This window comes from Aegilops tauschii, chromosome 5 (assembly GCF_002575655.3).
Source record: "Aegilops tauschii subsp. strangulata cultivar AL8/78 chromosome 5, Aet v6.0, whole genome shotgun sequence".
Taxonomy (NCBI): Eukaryota; Viridiplantae; Streptophyta; class Magnoliopsida; order Poales; family Poaceae; genus Aegilops; species Aegilops tauschii.
In genome coordinates this window covers 308,395,018-308,414,254 of record NC_053039.3, presented here as the reverse complement: position 1 = coordinate 308,414,254, position 19,237 = coordinate 308,395,018, and the positions used below count along the sequence as shown (strand labels likewise).

The window sequence follows — 19,237 nt, the reverse complement described above, 5'->3', positions numbered from 1 at the left end:
GTTGCCGCCTTCAAGGGCATCACTAGTGGAATCACGACATCTCGCATTTGTGTGAGGGCGTGAGGAGAATACGGTGGCCCTAGCGGCTTCTTGGGGAGTATTGTGCCTCCACACCGCTTCAACGAAGACATACTTCCCCTCAAAGGGAAGGAACTTCGGTAACACATCCTTGTCTCCACCGGCTCCACTTGTGGTTATCTCGTACCTTTAGTTTGTGCAAGCTTGTGTTGTTTATCTTGCTTGCTTGTGTTGTTGTTATTGCTAGCATCATATAGGTTGCTCACCTAGTTGCATATTTAGGCAACCTATTTGTTAAGATTTTTTTTTATAAATTGACAGTTGCCTATTCGTCCCCCTTTTAGATACCATGTAAAAAAGCTACCTCCGGTTCAAATTGATTGTCGTAGTTTTAGTATAACCTTGTACTCGGCTGGAGTAGATTTAGTTCGCTATATACATCCACCCAGAGCCCATGTTTTCGCGCAGGCCCGAGGCAGTAGAAGCAAAAAGCTGCTGAACCATGCAAATTGGGACCCACGTTGAGTTGATATGTGCATGCTAGGACCCACCTACACAGATAGTTGGTAAGATATACTCCCTCCGTCCCATAATATAAGAGCGTTTTTGACACTAGTGTAGTGTAAAAAACGCTCTTATATTATGGGACGGAGGGAGTAGCATTTAAAATTGCCAAATAGGACCGAACGCCAACTCTGTAGCATGGTACAACCCCTTTCTATCCTCTGTTTTATACTTGTATTCCTTTCCATTTTCTTTGTTTCTATCCAATCTTTCGGTTTCGTCCCCTACGTCCCGAACAGAACCTAAATCTACATCATGGTTTTAACACTAGCGTAGCGTAAAAACCGCTCTTACAGAGGCGGTACATTTGATGGATAAAAAACAATGACGTGGACGCTCTCTGGCACATTACTTGTGCGTTCGGGTCGGCTGGTTGGAGTTGCCGAGCGTCCGGACGGAAACCTTCCGGAGGGAGCCGAGCCACCAGCGAGGTGGCCGTGTCCTCTCCCAGTTCCAATGGCGCGCCGCCGCGTGCTCCTCTACCTCAAGCCCTTCGATGTTTACCCTCCGCGCCCTCTCTCCGGCGCCTCCTCCCTTACCTTCCCGCCACCACCTCCGCCGCCGCGCGCCGCCAACCCCAAGGTTCGCACATCTCTCGCTCACCCTCTCCGTTTCGAGAAACCCTGGTTACGCCGGCGCTCACGGTTGTCGATGCTTCGGTGGGGGTTTCCGGTGGACTCCCAAGTTCCCGTGCTCCGGCGGCCCGTTAGGATAAAATGGTGGTGGAGTGGAGTTCACCTTGGTGTTCAGAAATCGTGAACTGCGCTGGTGAACTGATGGTTTTTCAAGGACCGTGCTTGCGCTGATTCATTGTTACCTGTGCGCGTCTTTGGCGTCCGGCTGTATGATTTTCCATCTCCATTTTAGTTACAATACATGTGGTTTGATCTTTCCATGTGCTGGCACGGAGCACACCAGCTGTTTGTTGAAATACATGTGTGGAGTATGAGCTCTGGCCAGTGACTAGGACTCTAGGCGCAGTGTTGTATGAACTGGTCGGTACCAGGAGTCCTTGCTAGGCCACAATGTGGACTTCCAGTTGGATCTCAGCCTGAATTACTGTCCGTTATTGAGAAATCTGCCATCTTGCTTGTCAAATCAACATCTGTTAGTACTACTGGGAAAAGTTGCATAACTAGCTGAATCTAACACGTTTCATTTCCCACTTTCTTGCTGCATAACCATTTTGACTGACATGAATTAAGGGTTTCGTGCCTCTTATCGTCAATTGAATGTCTTGTTGCAGATCTTAAGTTATCTGGACGATCGATGCAGAGTCCACAAGGACACAATCAATCTCTGTAAGAGTGTACTACAGCGCAAGCCCCTTGACTGGATCTCAGTGCAGCGAAATCATTTGACAAATCCAATACGTGATGTGGATCTTGTGATTACCGTCGGTGGCGATGGCACACTTTTACGGGCTAGCCATTTTTTGGATAGCTCGATTCCCATTTTAGGTGTTAATTCGGATCCTACTTGTTCTGATGAGGTTAGTTCTTTGCATGATTGACAATAATCATCTATTGAAACCAATCACATTAGCAATGCTTGTTGACTACATTTGCATATGTTCTTCTTTGCACGCTTCTAAGCAGACTAATGGTTATACATGTGCTTGATGTGTATGTGTATGGTTTTATAACTCCATGCAGGTTGATGAGTTAACTGAGGAATTTGATGCAAGAAGAAGCACCGGATATCTTTGTGCAGCTACTGCCCGGAACTTCGAGCAGGTATGTCGCTGTTGCCTAGTCTTCTTGCTTGGGGATCTCAATTCATTTTCTTACAGAAATCACACTACCCCGCTTTCTGTTATAGCGTCGGAACATTTACCGAATTTCTTGAATGTTACTGTTCTCTTGAACATGACATATTCTCAGATACTTGACGCAACCCTTGCTGGCAGTAGACACTATTCAGAGCTGTCAAGAATATCAGTGAAACTAAATGGATCCCAGCTACCGACTTATGCTCTGAATGATATATTGGTGTCACACCCCTGTCCGGCAAGTGTATCACGCTTCTCATTAAGGTACTGACTTTGAGCCTTTCTGTAAATATTGACGATTTTCTGTGATCAATTCTAACTGGCATTACCATTTCAGAAAAAGAAGCAATGGGGAGACCTCACGTTTGATTAATTCTAGATCAAGTGGTCTCAGGGTTGCAACAGCTACTGGATCAACTGCTGCCATGCTATCAGCAGGAGGATTTATGATGCCAATATCAAGTCGTGAGCTTCAGTATATGATAAGGGAGCCCATTTCACCAACGGATGCCGACAAACCACTGCTGCATGGATTAGTTAAGCAAGAGCAACATATGCTTGTTGTTTGGTACAATCAAGAGGGTGCTGTGTATATTGATGGTTCTCATGTAACATATCCAATCCAGCATGGGGATACACTTGAGGTCTCCTCAGATGCTCCAGTCTTAAAAGTTATTTTACCAGAATATCTGTTAAAGCAGGCATCTTTATAATGAAATAACGTTATCACTGTTCTGATGCTTGACTGCTTATTGATCTGGCATGATGTTTGAGGCAAGTGGAGTTCTTGAGTACTTTAAACTACTACCTCTGTTCATTAATATAAGACGTTTTGGCAGTTCAAATTAAACTGCCAAAACGTCTTATATTAATGAACAGAGGGTGTAATATATAAACATATCGTTATATACAATAGACTTAATTTGCGATATCAAACGAAATAGTAGATGGTGATTTTGTAGTTTACCCTTTTTGAAGCAAAAGCAACATTAGACCGTCAGAGTTTAGATTATAGATAGTGTTTTGTCAGAATCTTAATAATCTTATCCTTTCAGCAGTTCTGAAGCAGAGAGTACTTTGCATTCTTAGTAGAATTAAGCATTTTTATGTTAGTAGCTACATTTTACTGCCACAATAGACATAGTGGCCTAGCCCTAGTGGTTCTTACAGGTGTACAGATCTGAAATACATCTAACATTTAAGTCGCAAAATGTCTCAAGCTACCATCAACATCTAAAGATGACAAGTCACTGGTGTTGTTACATGATGCTTGTGCCGTTATGCTCTGGCTCTCACTTGGATTTTCCCAGAAGTTTCTGCGTAGACCACTTGAGCTCAGGCTGTTTGCAGCAAGGCTGAGTTCTGATAGGAAGGGTTGCAGGGGGGTATGGCCCTCGAGCAGGCTCACCGCGTTGGACATCTTTGGTCTAAGTGTCGGTGCTGCGTTGGTGCATAAGAGAGCCACATTCAGCATGAGGAGTGCCTCTTCTGTTGAGTAATTGGATCCTAAGTCTGGATCTACCAGCTCCAGGAGAGTTCCTCTCTCATGTAAAACACAAGCCTGGAATTTAAGAGATGCAATTAGCCTCTTCCTTACAGCGTTCAAGGTATGTATGCGAGAATAAAGCATGAACTGTCAGAGTTTAGCATTTTGTTTCACTACAGCGCACCCCCTACATGAAAATTATACAGTTTCCTTCTACTATTCTCTCAAATGACATCCTTAATTTGTTTCCCTAGAGGCAAAGATCATGAGTTTTAACAATTTGTGTTTTCAGTTCTACTATATTAACGCGAACTGATTCTGAAAGCATAAAAATTTCCATAATCTGATGTTGTCAACTAGCATCCATGCCTCTACATGGTGACCAAATTATTTACCAGAGTTTTAAATTAGAGGTTAGATCAAATTCATCCATATCTAACAGAAATTTGGGTAGATTTTGTATGTGTCCAGGAGAGGTTTGGTTGTAAGGGACAGAAGGCTGAGAGCCATGTTACCGTTCAAGCAGTAAGTTTATATTACACATGTTAAATAAACTATGATTTATGCCCTATTACGCTGACAGTGTGTCTAACTGTTTTTTGTTTGCACAAATATTTGTCGGAGGCACTTATTAGTTGCTCTGGATATGAGGTGAACATATATGAGTCTATTCAGTATGGTCCATATTATTGCGAAAGGGGGACGAAGGTTTAGAAGTTACCCAATCGAGAAGATAAACAAAATCTTCCTTTGGCCTGTAGTTTGTGTTGCTTTTTCCACTCACGATTTCCAAAGCAACAACCCCAAAACTGTAAACATCAGCTTTGTCTGTCAAATAACCACGCATTGCATACTCAGGAGCCATGTATCCACTGCAAGAATGATAAAATAATCAATCAGCTGTAAGCTGTGCAGCTAAATGGAATTATTTAGAAAGATATGCCGAAAAGTAATATCCATCAATAGTTGTTTGAATGAAAAATTAAGAACTACCTTTTAAGCATCCCATTGCATGGAAAATGTTAATCCAGAGTTGATTGCACTTTTTTGTCATTTATGTATGCATGCAGGACAGCCAACAGGTCCTACATTTATGCAGGTTTCTGACCAGCTTACCTGATGTTAACTTTTATTTCTATGGATGTTCTGTATGTTTGCCGGAGGTAAATGTTATACTCCCTCCGTCCCTGTTTACATGATGCCCACATATTCCGAGATTCAACCTTGACCATCAATTTGACCAACGAAACGTTGGTTATGTGCCATAAAAATTATATCATTGAATTCATATTCGATTTTTTTTCCTAATGTATTAATTGGCCAAATTATGGTCAAAGTTAAATCACAAAAATGAGGACACCATGTAAATAAAGACGGAGGGAGTATTGTTCATCACTTCACTATCACTTTACTTTTAACTCTGCTTTATCTTCTTATCTTTTTGTTATATATATCAAATGGGAATGTGTGGATAGAATTTTGCATTTTGGAAAAAAGTATGTAATTGAAAGTACTTACATTGTTCCAGCTACTTTTGTACTTATGTGGGTGTGGCCATCTTCATTAAGCTTTGCTAGACCAAAATCTGAGATCTTAGCATCCAAATCTTTGTCAAGCAGTATATTGCTAGCCTTGATATCTCGGTGCACAATCCTTATTGCAGACTCCTCATGCAGATATGCCAGACCCCTTGCTATCCCCAGGCAAATCTTACGTCTCGTTGGCCAATCCAATGCCAGTCTATATTCTTCAACTGGATCGCACAATACAAATTATTCATGAGTTCTAACATGCAACACTAGTTAGGGGGAGCACCAAGAAATATAGGAAGTATGATTACCAAAGAGAGCACGTGCAAGGCAATTATTTTCCATGTACTCGTAAACTAGCAAGAGCTGGTTTCCTTCTGTACAACAGCCATACAGCCTGACAAGGTTTGGATGCTGGAGTGCAGATATCATGCCAATCTCATTCACAAATTCACGATTCCCTTGCTTGGACTTTGATGATAGCTGTTTGACAGCAATAATGGTGCCATCGGACAACAAACCCTGCTAGAACAAACAATGTTTTGTTATAAGAATCGTGTAGTTTAACTTGGGTTTGTAGAATTTAAGCATGGGAGAGAGCGAACACTGACCTTGTAAACCGAACCAAAACCACCTTCGCCAATCTTGTTGGCTGGATCAAAGTTTCTCGTTGCTGATTTGATTTGTCTCAAGGTAAATGAGCCAATTTGGAGGTCAAGTGCCCGGGGATCTAATAAAAGTTACCATATGGTCAGAAATGTTCAGAACGTATAGTTTAAGATTATGGTTTCCACTAGGTTTATATTGTTATATACTCCCTCCGTCCCAAAATAAGTGTCTCAACTTTGTAATAACTTCAGTACAAAGTTGTACTAAAGTTAAGACACTTATTTGGGGCGGATAAAGTTAGTACAAAGTTGAGACACTTATTTTGGGATGGAGGGAGTAGTAGTCATCTTGCTATTGCTTGTTCTGCTGATAAGTGGAAAGTAGAGAGGTGCGTATGAATGGTGAAGCAAAGTGAAAGATAGGCACTAGTTTTTCATTGAAGGTATAAAGGACAGACCCAGTGCTAGAAGCTCCCACACCAGGTGGGGTCTGGGGAAGGATTATACGAGGCAAGCCTTACCCCTACACAGTGCAATGCAGGGAGGCTGCGTCGAACCCAAGACCTCTTGGCACAGGTGGGGAGAACTTCACCACTGTGCCAGGCCTGTTCTTCTTGTCATTGGGTATATAAATAGAAGAAGGTTGACTCAAATATATTTATAGCACCTTGATTCACCAAGTTCTTCTGTCGTCGCTTAATCCAGATACCAACAACAAGAGCAGTGAATATCGCAATAATTGGGCCTCCAATCAGCAAAGCTTTAGATGTCCTTGAAATTTTCGTGCTACTGCCAGTTTGGGGAGGTTCAACAGCCAAAGGAATCTGGAAGTCTGAGTATGAACACACATAAACCAAAATCACCAGATCATTAAAGAATAGAGTATTTCTCCTTGAAAAATTGTAATGCAAGAAGTCAGAGGATGCCGTCATGTGCTGTTCCTTGTTAAATGCTGTACCCTTGCCCACAGTGATTAAGGGAGCACATTATGCAAAATTCAGAAATAATGTGTAAAAAATGACATACTTGGAGTTACTGATATTGCAGATATTAGAGGGCCGTAAAATCCTCTATATGGAATGCCTGTTGTCCCTCTTCCTGCCCAATAGAATTGAATCTTCAGTGTATGATTTGTGACATATGCTGTGAAAGTCTTGATGACTAGCTTTCCAGCCCCACCAGCAGATTGCTCAATATCAAAATCCTCTAGCACCATTCTTCCCTGAGATCATACAATATCTTGTTACTATCACAGGAGCTAACAAGATACAGCTATTATTAAAATGTAAAAGAACGAATATCTGCCTATCTGCTCATACCTGTATGAACACATTGAATTTTCTTTTGCCAAGGCTGCGGTATGTTCTGTCATTGGTGAATATAATTTCGGCAAAATGGAGTTTAACTGTGTAGCTCCCATTATGCATACAAAGCCCATAATATGTGAGCGAAAGAGGAGAAAGGCGCGCTTTTGCATACAGCTTGGAGTTGGGCATGGTCAGTTTTGATGTGTCTGAGGCAATGTAGTTGTCATCATTGATGTTGTCGTCCATGAAGTTCCCAGTGCTGCTGAATGCCCAGTTTGAGTCTGGGCTTAAATACAACATGGAAGCACCTTTTGGTGTGGTGTCACCTTCATATTTTACGCCATTGACAATTGCTTCTTTGTCTCCACAATTGATATGCAAGGATGATCTGTCTGTGAAAATGCGTAGAACAGTATTACATACAGCTTCAATGGTCATCTCTGTTTGGCTTCTGTGTTACAGATTTTTTTTAGTGTTTTGGCTTATGTGCTTAACACCAATGAACTTTTGCACAGGATCTAATTACATCCTTGTGAGTTATCTTGTTGCTTGTATTTCTTTAGAGTTTATCCTGATAATTTTACAATCTAGTAATAGCAACTTGTAACTTCTTCTGATTCATTGGTAAAGCTAGTCTTGTTTTTCACAATCATGAGCGCCGGTATGAAAAGCGTCAACAAACATCTGTTTGTTCTTCCCATTCGTTGGTGGTCAAAAGCAACTGAGGAAAAATAAATACTGGGCATCAACTCACATTGTCCATTCGAAGCACATGGGAAGTTCTTCTTCAAGCATGGCTGGACATTATTTCTGCACAAAAAGGTAGAATCACCCAGAGTAAAAGAAGATGTTATTATGTCTGGATTGGTCTGTTGGTCGAAAGTTCTTTAAGTCTTTTGAAGCAACATGATAAATAATCTTACAAACTGTTCATTTCAGGTGAATAACTCTCCACTAGATTGCTGCAAATTGAAGAGTCACATGAAACTATTTAATTATCTCCACAAGTGTTGTGACGGAAAAAAACTCAGAAATTCTGATACAGATTTCTTACGCGCTCCCTTGACATTGAGTAGGACGACCTGAGCTCCCAATCGTGAAATTATTAAAAGAGAGGTCCCTGCATTTGATAGTTTAATGGTAAATTTAATTATATCAAGTAAGAAATACATTTTTTGAGTTCAGACTGTTACAGATTCAATCATAGCACTAGCAGTCATATTACATTCTCTTAAGCTTTAAGATGAATGTATGGGCATAGCTATTTTGTTATGCAGCCAACAGAATTATTTAACAGACAGAGCAGATAGAGGCATGCCTGTTTAGCCGACGGAGCAGATAGAGGCACGTCTAAATAATTTCTAAGGGAATGCTAACTGCGGTTGCTTGTGATCAAGAAAAACATCTTATAGGTTTTTTCCCGTCATGAATGAATTGGGCATCAACACCTAATAACACTTTATATCTTAGAGATGTTAACTCTTATGTTCTGAACTTTTATGACAGCTTTTAGAAGATTCAGGAAAAGGAAAATATGTGATAGAATTTCATGGATATCTGCAAGTATTAGCATCTAAGAGCGATGCATATTTAGAGTGTGCATGTACGCATGAACTTACACAATGCTGTTGCTTCGCAATAGCCAATCAGGTATGTTCCCAGTGAGTGAATTTCCAGTTAGATATCTGCAAGATTGTTTTTGTTGAGGTGCATTCAGGAAAGTAGCCCAAATAAAATAGCATGCCCAGTTCAATTTATTATAAATACCAACTTACATGTAATGTACGGTTCCCCTATTAGTGAACGAATCTGTTACTTTTCCGGTCAGTTCATTAAAGCTCAGATCCCTGCATAGAGAACATTGATGATAAAAACATGTCAACAACGAGTACATTTAGTGCTGACATATTTCATGTGTACTCCCAACACGCTGCATTGATCTATAGTCTATACATGGAACCAACGTGATGAACTTACAGATGCGTGAGATTTTCCATGCTCCATATGTAAGAAGGGATTCCCCCGCTGATTGAACAATTCCTAAGGACCCTACATATAAAAATTTCATATGTATATGAGAACCTATGTACAAAAAGCCTGGAAACTCAGCAGATTTAAACTTACAATGCTTTCATCGATTGCATTCCTCTTAGATCCGGGAAAACTGATCCACTGCCTCTCAGATCACTAATTCTCCTGGTTAACAGAAAAATGCAACCAGAATTTTCCGCTTTAGTTTAACACTTCTACCCAATAAATAAATTGCATGGTGCAGCTGGAATTACGAGAATCTCAAACATTTGTCATCGTACAGATCAGAAAGGTTTGTCAATTTGGATAAGCCCGGGGGAATAGGCCCTTCCAGCAAAGATCCTTCGATTTGCCTGCATCATGAGAAATCCCCTTTAATAAATAACATACTTGGGTATCTGTGGATTTCCAATCTGTTCTGTCATGATCTGTCCAACTTACAGTTTTCCAAGCTTTGTCAGTTTAGCCAAGAAATCAGGAACTCTCCCAGATAAATTGTTTCCAGAAATCCTTCTGTTAGGAGATTCAATAGCTGAACATTACAAAAAGAGTCTGTGGTAGGCAACAGGGAAAAACAAAGATCTTAGTATCCTTACAAGTCGGTCAAATTGGTCAGCAAGGAAAGAGCAGCCGGCAGGGGTCCAGTGAACTCGTTGGTTGATATTATCCTGAGCGAAGATATATAGGTCGTAAGGAACTATGTTCACCAAATACCAGCAACTCTTGCCTGTTGTACATAGCAAAATACTCACAGCTTCTCCAGTTGCTTGAGATGCCCAATTTCAGCTGGGATTTGCCCACGGAACTCATTTGCTTCAATGCTCCTTTGGATTATAATTTTCAGATTGTAGTTAGAAAAGAGAACTCAAAAGTAGAAATCGAATTTGTTTTCACCAAATTTCTTGCTTACAGGCTAGTCAAGGTTGTGATTCTCGTAAGAGCCATGGGAAAAGGCCCTGACAATCTGTTTCCCATTAGTGACCTGCAGGACTTTGGCATGAACAGATGAATGACATGCTGCATAATTCTGTTTTACGGCTTTCCATTTCTTATAATTATGCAAAATTTTGTGGCTTAACACGCGGAAATAATTGAAATTCTAATCATAGGGAACAAGTAGAAATTTGATTTATAAAAAATTATTTCACATTATTGCATGCTTGTCCAGTTTAGCTTTTCCGTTGATGTAAAACATAATCTTGTTAATATGGACTAGTTTATCAATCTTCTTTCCAAACACAAGGCATGCATATAATTGATGATTTTTCTCTGTTCCCTTATTTACTTGTCGTTTATGACTAAACATGATTTCTTAATATACTTTTGGGGAATGATTTCCGTGCTATACTAAACCATGCCTCGTAAATGAAATTAAGGGCATTGTCATGGATCTCATCTCCCCTATGGCCTGGTTAGAAGACTAGCAATATTAACGCATCGACAAGACAGCGGCGATGAAAATGCTGCTTATTGCTTGATTTTATTCTTCGTGGATTCATCCTAGACTATATTCTGCACTTCTAAAAAGGTTGGTAGAGCACTGCACAAAAGATGCCTGGCATTTTGAAAACCGTGCTTGGGAGTAGCCTAATTTGTTGCCATCTGAGATGCTTTGCATGCCGACATTCCAGTCACGCTCCATAGATAAGATGGGGACTGTGCCTTCACCAGTTCCACCCAAAATGTGAACATTTCTGGTGGCATATTTTTCTTGGATAGTCCAAAATAGCCCCACATGCTACATTTTGCTGTACTACTCACTCAAAGATAACAATGGGTAAGGTGAAGGGCGAGGCCACTCACAGTCCTTGCAACTTCATCCGGGCCCACCGGTCAGGCACCGTGCCATGGAACAAGCTCCTGCTTAGGTCTCTGCAACATTGTAATATGGAATCATGGTGTTATTATTCTCTTGAGAAACACCTTAATAAGTTAATGGCTTAGACTGAATTTTTTTAACAAGGCTTGGATTAGTTTGACTGGCTGTTTAGTACTTACAGCTGGAGGAGATTAGGGAGATCAGCAAAATCTGGTGGGAGCCGGCCGGTGAAGTTCTGGCCCTTGAGGAATCTGCGAAGATGTTCGGAACAGCGCAAAAGGTATGTTAGAGCACAGAAATGTGTCAACATGATATCTGCTCAGTTCTAGTCTAGTAAGATCAATTTTACAGGTATCCCCTAATGTTTTACAGGAAGGTGAGAAGCGCCGAGGAGTCATGCATGCATACATACTCCCTCCGTTCCTAAATACTTGTCTTTCTAGGCATTTCAAATGACTATCACATACGGATGTATGTAGACATATTTTAAAGTGTAGATCCACTCATTTTACTCCGTATGTAGTCACTTGTTGAAATGCCTAGAAAGACAAGTATTTAGGAACGGAGGGAGTACATCTCAGTGGCATGGCATAATGTACTGTTGTTGAAGGAGCAGTCACACTCCAATCCGCCGCCGGAGCCACAGTGATTGGTGGAGAAGTTCCAATGCGATATCCCCAAATTCGCCGCGATCCGTCGAAGAGTGCGCACTGCGAGAATTGCAAAAGGGAAAAAAGAATCAGGAACACGGCTTGAGCACATCCTTCTTCTCCATTACATCCACGTCCACATGTACACGGAGGAAGGGGAAGCACACAGCAAAGCAGTAGTGTACAGTACAGTACTTGTTGCTACAGGGTTTGCATTCCTTGGGAAGATATCCAAGATTCTCTTGATCTGCTCTTTAGAGATTTTCTTGCATGCATCTTGAACTAAAGTGAGGCAGTGATTCGTTCTTTTTGCAGAACTCATCTAACAGTCCCAAGCAAAGAAGACCAAAATGGGAGAAGCAAAGAGACGGAAAAAGGGAAGGAGGAGGAGAAAGAGCAGGAAAATTAAGCCTGGGAAGCAAAAGGCATGCTCTGCTTATCACAGCCATCTCTCTTTCTAACCCAGCGAGCCGAACGCGGAGGAAAGGGGAGGGGAATCGCCCGATGGCAGAGATGGAGCAATGCATTTGCAGCTGCCGAGCACACGTACCTTCAGCGGGGAAGAGCCTAGAGGTAGGAGGGAGGGCATCGGCTACTGCCTTAACCCCTGGAGACGAAGAGCCATGGACCTCGGCAAGCAGCCCAAGGAAGAAGAGCAGTCTCCAGCCGCATGGCGTCCTCCGCGCCCCCATCTCTCTCCTCCAGCTCCAAGGTCCAACCAAGCCAGCTGATCTTCCTAGTCCAAGTGGAGCGCAATGGCAGTGGCGAGGTCCGTCTCAGACTCTCAGGAGAGGATGAGTGGAGTGACTTGGCTCCTTTCTATGCAAAAAGGAAGCAGTCCAAGTCCGTCCAGGATCTTTCCAATTTTCCGAGCGAGTGCAGTGCAGTGCGTCTTTACTTTTCTCCGGCATGGTTCGGGCCTCAGACTGTGCCCGCCCTGTTGCGAGTACGCACAGTTGCACTTGTTTGGTACTGCCGTCCCGTGCCCTGCGCAGAACGTGGACCTGGGTCAGCCGCGAGCTGTGAAAGTGAAAACTCGCAAAAATAGAAGGCCCGCGTCGTCCCAGTACTGTTTTTTTGCCGTATACGACGCTGCGTCGTTGGGCGGGCTGGCGTCTTATTCTCTTGCTTGGTCTTCTTTGGGTCGTTTATAATTCTGGCCTCTCTTTTTTTCCCTAATATTGCCCTGAAACTTTTTAATCATGCTACTTGCTACCTGCCTTCAGGAAAGAAGTTCAGAGAAATGTTTCTGGTTTCATTCGCAAAAAAAAAAGTGTTTCTGGTTCACATGGAAGAGATTCTCGTGTATAAATAGTTATGGATTTTACCCAGAGCTGCTGCCCGGCCTCATGGGCGTCTCTGTCCTGGAGCATCAGATCCGGCATGTTTTTCTCGCACAGCATTTATCAGGGCCCCTCAACCACCTGCTGCAATTGCAAATAAAAAACGCATTCAGCATCGAGGTCGACAAGGGCCGTCGCCGTTGCTGCCGTCTCCATCGCCCGTGTACTGTATGTAATACGTACCTCTTCTCCAGCCTGGCGGCTCGCCCTGGTCCAAGTCAGCCTCTGACCATCTTGGTCAATACTGGGTCCCGCATGTGCAAGACAAGCCCATGACCACCATCAACACAATCACGAATCACCTCACCATCCACGATGGTAAAATCACCTCACAAACTTGCCACGATGGTAACTTAAATTGATGGCCGGACTCTGCGCACGATCCTTAGGGCAATTCCAACGCGCGACCCCAAATGGTCCGGCTGCGTCCGTTTGAGGATAAAACGGACAGAACAGGCGGCCCAACGCGCGGTAGCAAACCGATCAACGTATGTTTTCGGTCCTTTTTGACCCATTTTCGGCCCTAAATTTTGGCCGCTCTTGCATCAAAACAGATAACGCGTGGACGGGCGAGACGCGTGCCCTTGTCTTTCCCTGGCCCGCCCGTTGGGGACACGCCCGTCCTCTTTCCCTCCGTTTGGCCTAAAACCCTCCCGCGCCCTTCCCCCCTCCTTCCACCATGGTCGGCGGCTCGACGAATCTCGGCGACCCGGCCGTGGCCGCACGCCCCGCGGCGAAGAAGGCTACCAGGAAGCCGCGGTCGGAGCTCACGCCGGCAGAGCTTGCCAAGCTCGACGCTGAATCGGCCAAGAGGAGGAACATGCGGACAAAGATGACGGAAAAGAAGGCCGCTGCCGACTACGCCATCGAGGCGGCCGCGTAGCACCAGGCCGATGTCAAGGACAAGGAGTCCATCTTCGCCAAGGCGCACACCCTCCTCTTGTTAGGGTTGTGCCGACCCCCGCCGGCCATTCTCTCGGTCACTGCCATAACCGCAGACAACACAGACCCGTCGGCCGTTCGTCCTCCGCAGCACCGGTCCCCGAGCTCGTCCGTCACACCCGAGACGCCAGGGGTGTTGGTGATCGTAGCAGAATTTTAAGATTTCCTACGCATCACAAAGATCCATCTATGGAGTATACTAGCAACGAGGGGAAATGAGTGCATCTACACACCCTTGTAGATCGCGAGCGGAAGCGTTCCAATGAACGGGGTTGATGGAGTCGTACTCGCCGTGATCCAAATCACCGATGACCGAGTGCCGGACGGACGGCACCTCCGCGTTCAACACACGTACGGAGCAGCGACGTCTCCTCCTTCTTGATCCAGCAAGGGGGAAGGAGAGGTTGATGGAGATCCAGCAGCACGACGGCGTGGTGGTGGATGTAGCGGGATCTCGGCAGGGCTTCGCCAAGCTTCTGCGAGAGGGAGAGGTGTTGCAGGGGAGGAGGGAGGCGCCAAAGGCTGTAGTATTGCTGCCCTCCCTCCCCCTTTATATAGCCCCCCTGGGAGGGGGGGTGCCGGCCAAGAACCCATCTATGGGGGGGGGGGGCGGCGGCCAAGGGGGGGAAACTTCCCCCCCAAGTCAAGTGGGGCGCCCCCCACCCTAGGGTTTCCAACCCTAGGCGCAGGGGGGAGGCCCATGGAGGGGCGCCCCAGCCCACTAAGGGCTGGTTCCCTTCCCACTTCAGCCCATGGGGCCCTCCGGGATAGGTGGCCCCACCCGATGGACCCCCGGGACCCTTCCGGTGGTCCCGATACAATACCGATAACCCCCGAAACTTTCCCGGTGGCCGAAACTGGACTTCCCATATATAATTCTTCACCTACGGACCATTCCGGAACTCCTCGTGACGTCCGGGATCTCATACGGGACTCCGAACAACTTTTGGGTTTCCGCATACTCATATCTCTACAACCCTAGCGTCACCGAACCTTAAGTGTGTAGACCCTACGGGTTCGGGAGACATGCAGACATGACCGAGACGCCTCTCCGGTCAATAACCAACAGCGGGATCTGGATACCCATGTTGGCTCCCACATGTTCCACGATGATCTCATCGGATGAACCACGATGTCGAGGATTCAATCAATCCCGTATACAATTCCCTTTGTCAATCGGTATGTTACTTGCCCGAGATTCGATCGTCGGTATCCCAATACCTTGTTCAATCTCGTTACCGGCAAGTCTCTTTACTCGTACCGCAATGCATGATCCCGTGACTAACTCCTTAGTCACATTGAGCTCATTATGATGATGCATTACCGAGTGGGCCCAGAGATACCTCTCCGTCATACGGAGTGACAAATCCCAGTCTCGATCCGTGCCAACTCAACAGACACTTTCGGAGATACCCGTAGTGTACCTTTATAGTCACCCAGTTACGTTGTGACGTTTGGCACACCCAAAGCACTCCTACGGTATCCGGGAGTTGCACGATCTCATGGTCTAAGGAAAAGATACTTGACATTGGAAAAGCTCTAGCAAACGAACTACACGATCTTTGAGCTATGCTTAGGATTGGGTCTTGTCCATCACATCATTCTCCTAATGATGTGATCCCGTTATCAATGACATCCAGTGTCCATAGTCAGGAAACCATGACTATCTGTTGATCAACGAGCTAGTCAACTAGAGGCTTACTAGGGACACGTTGTGGTCTATGTATTCACACATGTATTACAATTTCCGGATAACACAATTATAGCATGAACAATAGACAATTATCATGAACAAAGAAATATAATAATAACCATTTATTATTGCCTCTAGGGCATATTTCCAACAGTCTCCCACTTTCACTAGAGTCAATAATCTAGTTACATTGTGATGAATCGAACACCCATTGCGTCCTGGTGTTGATCATGTTTTGCTCTAGGGAGAGGTTTAGTCAACGGATCTGCTACATTCAGGTCCGTATGTACTTTACAAATATCTATGTCTCCATTTTGAACACTTTCACGAATGGAGTTGAAGCGACGCTTGATATGCCTGGTCTTCCTGTGAAATCTGGGCTCCTTCGCAAGGGCAATAGCTCCAGTGTTGTCACAGAAGAGAGTCATCGAGCCAGACGCATTGGGAATCACCCCTAGGTCGGTAATGAACTCCTTCATCCAGATTGCTTCCTGTGCTGCCTCCGAGGCTGCCATGTACTCCGCTTCACATGTAGATCCCGCCACGACGCTTTGCTTGCAACTGCACCAGCTTACTGCTCCTCCATTCAAAATATACACGTATCCGGTTTGTGACTTCGAGTCATCCAGATCTGTGTCGAAGCTAGCGTCGACGTAACCCTTTACGACGAGCTCTTCGTCACCTCCATAAACGAGAAACATATCCTTAGTCCTCTTCAGGTACTTCAGGATATTCTTGACCGATGTCCAGTGTTCCACGCCGGGATTACTTTGGTACCTTCCTACCAAACTTACGGCAAGGTTTACATCAGGTCTGGTACACAGCATGGCATACATAATAGACCCTATGGCCGAGGCATAGGGGATGACACTCATCTTTTCTCTATCTTCTGTCGTGGTCGGGCATTGAGCCGTGCTCAATTGCACACCTTGCAATACAGGCAAGTACCCCTTCTTGGACTGATCCATATTGAACTTCTTCAATATCTTGTCAAGGTACGTACTCTGTGAAAGACCAATGAGGCGTCTTGATCTATCTCTATAGATCTTGATGCCTAATATATAAGCAGCTTCTCCAAGGTCCTTCATTGAAAAACACTTATTCAAATAGGCCTTTATACTTTTCAAGAATTCTATATCGTTTCCCATCAATAGTATGTCATCCACATATAATAAGAGAAATGTTACAGAGCTCCCACTCACTTTCTTGTAAACACAGGCTTCTCCATAAGTCTGTGTAAACCCAAACGCTTTGATCATCTCATCAAAGCGAATGTTCCAACTCCGAGATGCTTGCACCAGCCCATAGATTGAGCGCTGGAGCTTGCATACTTTGTCAGCATTCTTAGGATCGATAAAACCTTCCGGCTGCATCATATACAATTCTTCCTTAAGGAAGCCATTAAGGAATGCCGTTTTGACGTCCATCTGCCATATCTCATAATCATAGTATGCGGCAATTGCTAACATGATTCGGACGGACTTCAGCTTCGCTACGGGTGAGAAGGTCTCATCGTAGTCAACCCCTTGAACTTGTCGATAACCCTTAGCGACAAGTCGAGCCTTATAGATGGTCACATTACCATCCGTGTCTGTCTTCTTCTTAAAGATCCATTTATTTTCTATGGCTCGCCGATCATCGGGCAAGTCAGTCAAAGTCCATACTTCGTTTTCATACATGGATCCTATCTCGGATTTCATGGCTTCTAGCCATTTGTCGGAATCCGGGCCCGCCATCGCTTCTTCATAGTTCGAAGGTTCACCGTTGTCTAACAACATGATTTCCAGGACAGGGTTGCCGTACCACTCTGGTGCGGAACGTGTCCTTGCGGACCTACGAAGTTCAGCAGTAACTTGATCCGAAGCTTCATGATCATCATCATTAACTTCCTCCCCAGTCGGTGTAGGCACCACAGGAACATCTTCCCGCGCTGCGCTACTTTCCGGTTCGGAAGGGGTGACTATCACCTCATCAAGTTCCACTTTCCTCCCACTTAATTCTTTCGAGAGAAACTCTTTCTCTAGAAAGGACCTGTTCTTGGCAACAAAGATCTTGCCTTCGGATCTGAGGTAGAAGGTATACCCTTGGGGTATCCTATGAAGACGCATTTTTCCGACTTGGGTTCGAGCTTTTCAGGTTGAAGTTTCTTGACATAAGCATCGCATCCCCAAACTTTTAGAAACAACAGCTTTGGTTTCTTTCCAAACCATAATTCATACGGTGTCGTCTCAACGGATTTCGACGGAGCCCTATTTAAAGTGAATGCGGCAGTCTCTAAAGCATAGCCCCAAAATGAGAGTGGTAGATCGGTAAGAGACATCATAGATCGCACCATATCCAATAGAGTGCGATTACGACGTTCGGACACACCATTTCGCTGAGGTGTTCCAGGCGGCGTGAGTTGTGAAACGATTTCACATTTCCTTAAGTGTGTACCAAATTCGTGACTTAAATATTCTCCACCACGATCTGATCGTAAGAATTTTATTTTCCTGTCATGTTGATTCTCAACCTCACTCTGAAATTCCTTGAACTTTTCAAAGGTTTCAGACTTGTGTTTCATTAGGTAGACATACCCATATCTACTTAAGTCATCAGTGAGAGTGAGAACATAACGATATCCTCCGCGAGCCTCAACACTCATTGGACCGCACACATCGGTATGTATGATTTCCAACAAGTTGGTTGCTCGCTCCATTGTTCCGGAGAACGGAGTCTTGGTCATCTTACCCATGAGGCATGGTTCGCATGTGTCAAATGATTCATAATCAAGAGACTCCGAAAGTCCATCTGCATGGAGCTTCTTCATGCGCTTGACACTAATGTGACCAAGGCGGCAGTGCCACAAGAATGTGGGACTATCGTTATCAACTTTACATCTTTTGATATTCACACTATGAATATGTGTAACATCACGTTCGAGATTCATCAAGAATAAACCATTAACCAGCGGGGCATGACCATAAAACATATCTCTCAAATAAATAGAACAACCATTATTCTCGGATTTAAATGAGTAGCCATCTCGAATTAAACGAGATCCAGATACAATGTTCATGCTCAAAGCTGGCACTAAATAACAATTATTGAGGTTTAAAACTAATCCCGTAGGTAGATGCAGAGGTAGCGTGCCGACGGCGATCACATCGACCTTGGAACCATTCCCGACGCGCATCGTCACCTCGTCCTTTGCCAGTCTCCGTTTATTCCGCAGTTCCTGTTTTGAGTTACAAATATGAGCAACCGCACCGGTATCAAATACCCAGGAGCTACTACGAGTACTGGTAAGGTACACATCAATTACATGTATATCACATATACCTTTGGTGTTGCCGGCCTTCTTGTCCGCTAAGTATTTGGGGCAGTTCCGCTTCCAGTGACCACTTCCCTTGCAATAAAAGCACTCAGTCTCAGGCTTGGGTCCATTCTTTGACTTCTTCCCGACAATTGGCTTACCGGGCGCAGCAACTCCCTTG

General features: G+C 44.3%; 2 protein-coding genes across 5 annotated transcripts; one reads left to right on the top strand and one right to left on the bottom strand.

Annotated features, from left to right (window-relative positions):
- Positions 1-924: 924 nt before the first annotated feature.
- Positions 925-3,131, top strand: LOC109753266 (probable NADH kinase). Its single transcript, XM_020312177.3, has 5 exons — positions 925-1,164; positions 1,829-2,074; positions 2,238-2,318; positions 2,466-2,617; positions 2,691-3,131. The coding sequence occupies exons 1-5, from the start codon at positions 1,039-1,041 to the stop codon at positions 3,064-3,066; spliced, it is 981 nt and encodes a 326-aa protein (XP_020167766.1). The 5' UTR covers positions 925-1,038; the 3' UTR covers positions 3,067-3,131.
- A 282-nt stretch (positions 3,132-3,413) lies between these two features.
- LOC109753267 (probable LRR receptor-like serine/threonine-protein kinase At1g07650) lies at positions 3,414-12,869 on the bottom strand. 4 transcript variants are annotated; one of them, XM_020312178.4, is made up of 24 exons: positions 12,334-12,869; positions 11,708-11,843; positions 11,313-11,384; positions 11,118-11,186; positions 10,225-10,296; positions 10,067-10,138; positions 9,911-9,982; positions 9,756-9,827; positions 9,596-9,667; positions 9,408-9,479; positions 9,261-9,332; positions 9,059-9,130; positions 8,903-8,968; positions 8,338-8,403; positions 8,207-8,245; positions 8,038-8,093; positions 7,296-7,675; positions 7,003-7,198; positions 6,644-6,808; positions 5,980-6,098; positions 5,680-5,890; positions 5,358-5,592; positions 4,561-4,711; positions 3,414-3,914 (listed from the first exon to the last, which is right to left on the bottom strand). In XM_020312178.4, the coding sequence occupies exons 1-24, from the start codon at positions 12,473-12,475 to the stop codon at positions 3,552-3,554; spliced, it is 3,042 nt and encodes a 1,013-aa protein (XP_020167767.1). In that variant the 5' UTR covers positions 12,476-12,869; the 3' UTR covers positions 3,414-3,551. The 4 variants fall into 4 exon arrangements, with proteins under 4 accessions (XP_020167767.1, XP_040246182.1, XP_020167769.1 ...); XM_040390248.3 differs by having other exon boundaries at positions 11,979-12,829; XM_020312180.4 differs by having other exon boundaries at positions 10,225-10,304; positions 12,334-12,722.
- Between the last annotated feature and the right edge of the window lie 6,368 nt (positions 12,870-19,237).